The following is a 4,779-nucleotide window of genomic DNA, read 5'->3' as shown; positions in this document are numbered from 1 at the left end:
AATGAATGAAGCTGTTCCGAGGTAAAAGAACTCTTGAAAAGTACTAGTGTAGGGGCTGGGGATTTAGCTCAGCGGCACAGCGCCTGCCTGGCAAGTGCGAAGTCGTGAGTTCGATTCCGGGTACCAGAAACCGTCCCCGACCAAAAAAAAAAAAGTAGTAATGTATCAAACATCTGTTCTAAACCTGATAACCAGAGCTACTTTTGAAGACTGTTAAGGGATTAGTGAAGTCAGAAAAACATTTGTTACTGTTAACATAGGGATAAAAAGCAAAGCTAGAATCTATTTTCACTTGACTTTGTATGGGAAGATCTTACTTGAAGTTTTCTCAGAAACAAATAAATGTATTCCTGATGTGTTGACATTGCCAACGCCTAATCATGGCATAACTAGGTTAAATTTGAAGTGGGATTACAACTAGCAAATTTTGAATTAAGCATTAGGTGCTCTGACATCTCTGTATTTCTCTTCCCAGCTGAAAGAGAAGATGATGCTAATGCACTCTCGCTTAGATACAGTAATGCAGTCTCTGAGGGAAGGAACGCCCGACCAGTCCAAGCCAGAAAACTGACTCAGAACCCAGACCTGAGTATAGGCTTCAGGCCTTTCTGCTACTGTCAGCCATGGAGCTGTTGGATCTTTTTTTTCTTGAAACAGGTCTTACTCTAACCCAGGCTGGTCTTGAACTCTCAATCCTCTTGCCTCACCTCCCAGTTGCCAGAATTACAGGCATGTGCCACCATGCCTAGCTTGTTTGGTCATCTTTTGGAAAAAAGAAATGGGTTTCAAGAATTGGGAGAAGAAATTAAAAATAAACACAAAACAAAGAATGGCGGGAGGAAAAGTGGTTTATCATGTTTACTTCTAGTCTGATTTTCCAAATGATTTGTGAAGCTGTTTGTAAAGATGATGCCCTAAGGAGTCTTCTGTACATGTTACACGGCTGTTTGTCTTAAGAATTTATCTTGGCTTATGGGATTCATAATAACTATCTCTAAGTTTTTTTCACTACAAATTTAAGGATTAGGGTGCAGTATCGCTTGTCTCCTCTGACCTAAAGATGCAGGATTGGGCTGAGAGTAGAGTTAGGCTTAATGTGAATTACTGTTAATGTATAGTGATTGTTTTATGAATACTGATGAAGCCTTTTTTGTTTAAATGTAAAATACACATATACTATCCTGTCAATGACATTTAATAAACTGACTACTTAATATACAATTGGTTTCTTCTTTTTCATCACTAAGATATATCCCTAGCTCTTTTTATTTTTTGAGACAGGGTCTTTGTGAGTTCCCAGGCTGGCTTCAAACCTTCAGTCCTCCCACCTCAGCCTCTCCAGGAGCTGGGACTACAGGCATGTGCCACTGAGCCTGGCCCTTCTTCCATTTTTAAAAGGTACAGCGTATAACATACTGGTAAATGAACAGGCACTGAAACCGAACTCTGTGGATTAAAGTTATGCCTTTGGTTTGGGTACTTTTTTTTTCTTTTGGTACTGGGAATTCAACTCAGGACTTTGCCCTTGCCAGGCAGGTGCTTGTGCCACTGAGCTATATCCCCGGCCCAGGTTTGGGTACTTATTATTTGTTGTTTTCTTTTTTTTTTTTTTGGTACTGGGAATCGAACTCAGGACCTTGCACTTGCCAGGCAGGCACTTATGCCACTGAGCTATATCCCCGGCCCATTGGGTACTTAGCCATGAACTTGAAGAATAAACTTTTTGTTTGTGAACTAGAGATAAAAGATTAAATGAGTTGAAGAGTACATACTGTTGATAGTCGGGCATGGTGGCACATGCCTGTTATCCCCGTACTTGGGAGACAGAGGCAGGAGGATCACTGTGAGTTCAAGCCCAGGCTGACCTTTACATAGCAAGACCCTTGTCTCAAAAAAAAAAAAAACAAAAAACCAACCAAACAAAAATACATACCGGCCAGGGACACAGCTCAGTGGCAAAGCGCCTGCCTGGCAAGCGCAATGTCCTGAGTTCAATTCCTGGTACAAAAAAACAAAAACAAAAAACAAACAAACAAAAAATACATACCGGTCGCCAGGTGTGGTGGCGCACACTTATAATCCCAGCACTCAGGAGGCTGAAGCAGCAGGATTGTTGTGAATTCGAGACCAGCCTAGGCTACAAAGTGAGCTCAAGTCTAGCCTGAATTGCATACCACCACCATGTCAAAAAGACAAAAAAAAAAGAAAGTCATATACCACATACAGATGTTTCTACCAACTCTGGACTGAATATATGATGGCAGTCTTATTAGATTACAATGCAGCCAAAAAGTTCATTTCACCTGGTGACACAGCCATTGTGACCTCATGACATATTACTCATGGCGATACTGGTACAAACAAACCTATTTTGCTATCATAGTGTTGCAGGAAAAACTGAGTTAACGGTAGCCAGGAGTTCAGGAGAAATTTTATTGACGCAAACAGACCTCAGAGGAGTGATCGCCACTGTCTGAAGCATTGATTACAGAGAGCTTGTCTTTCATAGGGTGGCAAACAGAAGTTACAAATCAAGATAAGCTTCAGCTGAAGGTATGGTACAACGGGCATCTTGTGGTGAGCATAGTTATATGTAGCAAAGTTGTTTTGGGCACATTCACAGAAGTTTCAATTTGATGACAAATCATATAATTTAGCTGACTTCAGTGGCAGAGAACAATGCCTGCAGCTTTATTGAACAAAATGGCTACAGTTAGGATTTCTGCTTCAATAGAAGTACAGTGTATATAATTAAGTACAGTACATAATGCTTGACAGTGAACAACTGTTACTGGTTTATGTACTTATTATACTATGCTTTTCTGTTTTTTTTCTTACTAACTTTATTGGTACAATTTAGATATAATGATCACAGGGGCTGGGAACTTAGCTCAGTGGCACAGCACCTGCCTGGCAAGCGCGAGGTCATGAGTTCAATTCCTGGTACGGGGAGGGGGGCGGGGGGACACAAAACAACAAAAAAAAACTAGATATAATGATCACATTTATCATAGGGAATTTGTACCTGTGCAGGATATATCCTGAATCTTTTTTTTCCCTAACTTTAGCATACTCTTCAAAAGTTCACTGGGAAATAGATTACTGGTAGCATATCTTATTTACCACTCCTTTTGAGTGCATCATAGGTCGTGTCAAGTGACTGACCAATGCCAACTCTGTCCATGCACTGTTAAAATTTCTCAGAATGTTCCTTTAGTTATGCCATACATTTAAGTACTTAAAAACTCTGAGAATAAACTATAATATTATTTGCATTTTGCTATTGTTCTTTTAAATTCTCTTTAAAATAAAAAAAAGGAATAAACATCACATACTGAAGCTGTGTCTATTTTTCCTACTACTGGGGATTGAACCCATGGTTATCATACTGAGCTACATTCCCAGTCCCTTTTTCTTTTTTTTTTTGATTTTCTCCGGTACCAGGAACCGAACTCACGACCTTGCGCTTGCCAGGCAGGCGCTTTGCCGCTGAGCTAAATCCCCAGCCCTTCCTTCTTATTTTGAGACATTGTCTTACTAAGTTTCCAGGGCTGGGCCAGAACTCAGTATCCTCCTGCCTCCATCTCCAGAATGCTGGGAGTGAATCATTGTGCTTGGCTTCCTTCTGAGTTTAATGAGAGAAACCAACATCTAATACAGTATGTGCTGCACGCAAGATATCAATATTTGTAAAATGAAGAGCCTCATAAATCAGAATGTGGGCCGGGCGTCTAGCTCAGTGGTACAGTGCCTGCCAGGCAAGTGTGAGTTGTGAGTTCGATTCCCAATACCAACAAAACAACAAAAATCAGTATTACGTTAGTCATAATAAAAACCGGCTTCTTTGTTCTTCCCTAATTGACAGCAGCCAGTCCTAGTTTGTAAAATCTTCTTACTGAAAAAGAAAAATTATTTTCTCCTAAAACAGATGTCTCTTTATTATACTTTAATGTTAAAACTGCATCATATAAATAAAGCCAGTGTTTACATATTAAATATACAGTGGTGCCTCAGCTCACAAACACAATTCTCAGGTCACCATTGAACCTAACCATTGAATTGAATTTAGTTTTTGTTGCTTGATTTGTGGCCAGAATTGTATTCAAGCTCATGAATCAAGGAACCAAGGTACCAATGTAAAAGTATCTTAAATGCTATATACATTTCAAATGGGGATGATTTCCTGGAATAATTTTATCATTATACTATCTTCTTACCAGAAACTAAGTATTTGTGTTTTTGTCTTTTTGAGACAGGGTCTCTCTACGCAGCTCAGGCTGGCCTTGAGCTCACTTTGTAGCCCAGGCTGGTCTCAAACTCACAGCAATCCTCCTTCCTCAGCCTCCCAAGTGCTGGGATTACAGACGTGTGCTACTATGCCTGACTTTAAATATGTGTTTATAGTTGGAGCATAAGGGTGCCCTAAAAGTGAAATGACAATGCTTTTTTCTCTTCAGATGGCCATCTGTTCTGGTCCACTGGACAACACCACAAACCACTGCAACTAGGTAAGAAGAAACCCTGGTCCAGAGCGGGTTCTATGGTTTGTGTGTTCTGGAGTGCGTCCTAAAGTCAGCGCTTCTATGCAGCAATTTGCCTGGATCCTGACACCTGCCTTCCTTCTCTGCTGGGGACCTAAGGGATCCCCCAAGTTTTCAACTTGACCTTTCCCTGCCACAGTCCATAGGGGGCCCCCAAACCCACAGCCTACGGGAAACAATGACAATTATCATTACAATGATTATTAAAACATATATGCTATTAATACTAAAATAATAA

General features: G+C 40.4%; 1 protein-coding gene across 1 annotated transcript in view; it reads left to right on the top strand.

The window, feature by feature from the left end:
• The window catches only part of Oip5 (Opa interacting protein 5), a gene marked incomplete at its 3' end in the record, with an annotated part of 10,317 nt that extends 9,570 nt beyond the window's left edge, over positions 1-747 (top strand). Inside the window, 1 exon segment of the mRNA XM_005381282.2 lies at positions 476-747. Within this exon segment, the coding sequence (XP_005381339.1) occupies positions 476-571 (96 nt within the window).
• Between the last annotated feature and the right edge of the window lie 4,032 nt (positions 748-4,779).

This window comes from Chinchilla lanigera, unplaced genomic scaffold (genome assembly GCF_000276665.1).
Source record: "Chinchilla lanigera isolate Chin_1 unplaced genomic scaffold, ChiLan1.0 scaffold00015, whole genome shotgun sequence".
Lineage (NCBI taxonomy): Eukaryota > Metazoa > Chordata > Mammalia > Rodentia > Chinchillidae > Chinchilla > Chinchilla lanigera.
Note: the sequence above shows the minus strand (reverse complement) of the source record. Positions and strands in the feature narration are given on the sequence as shown.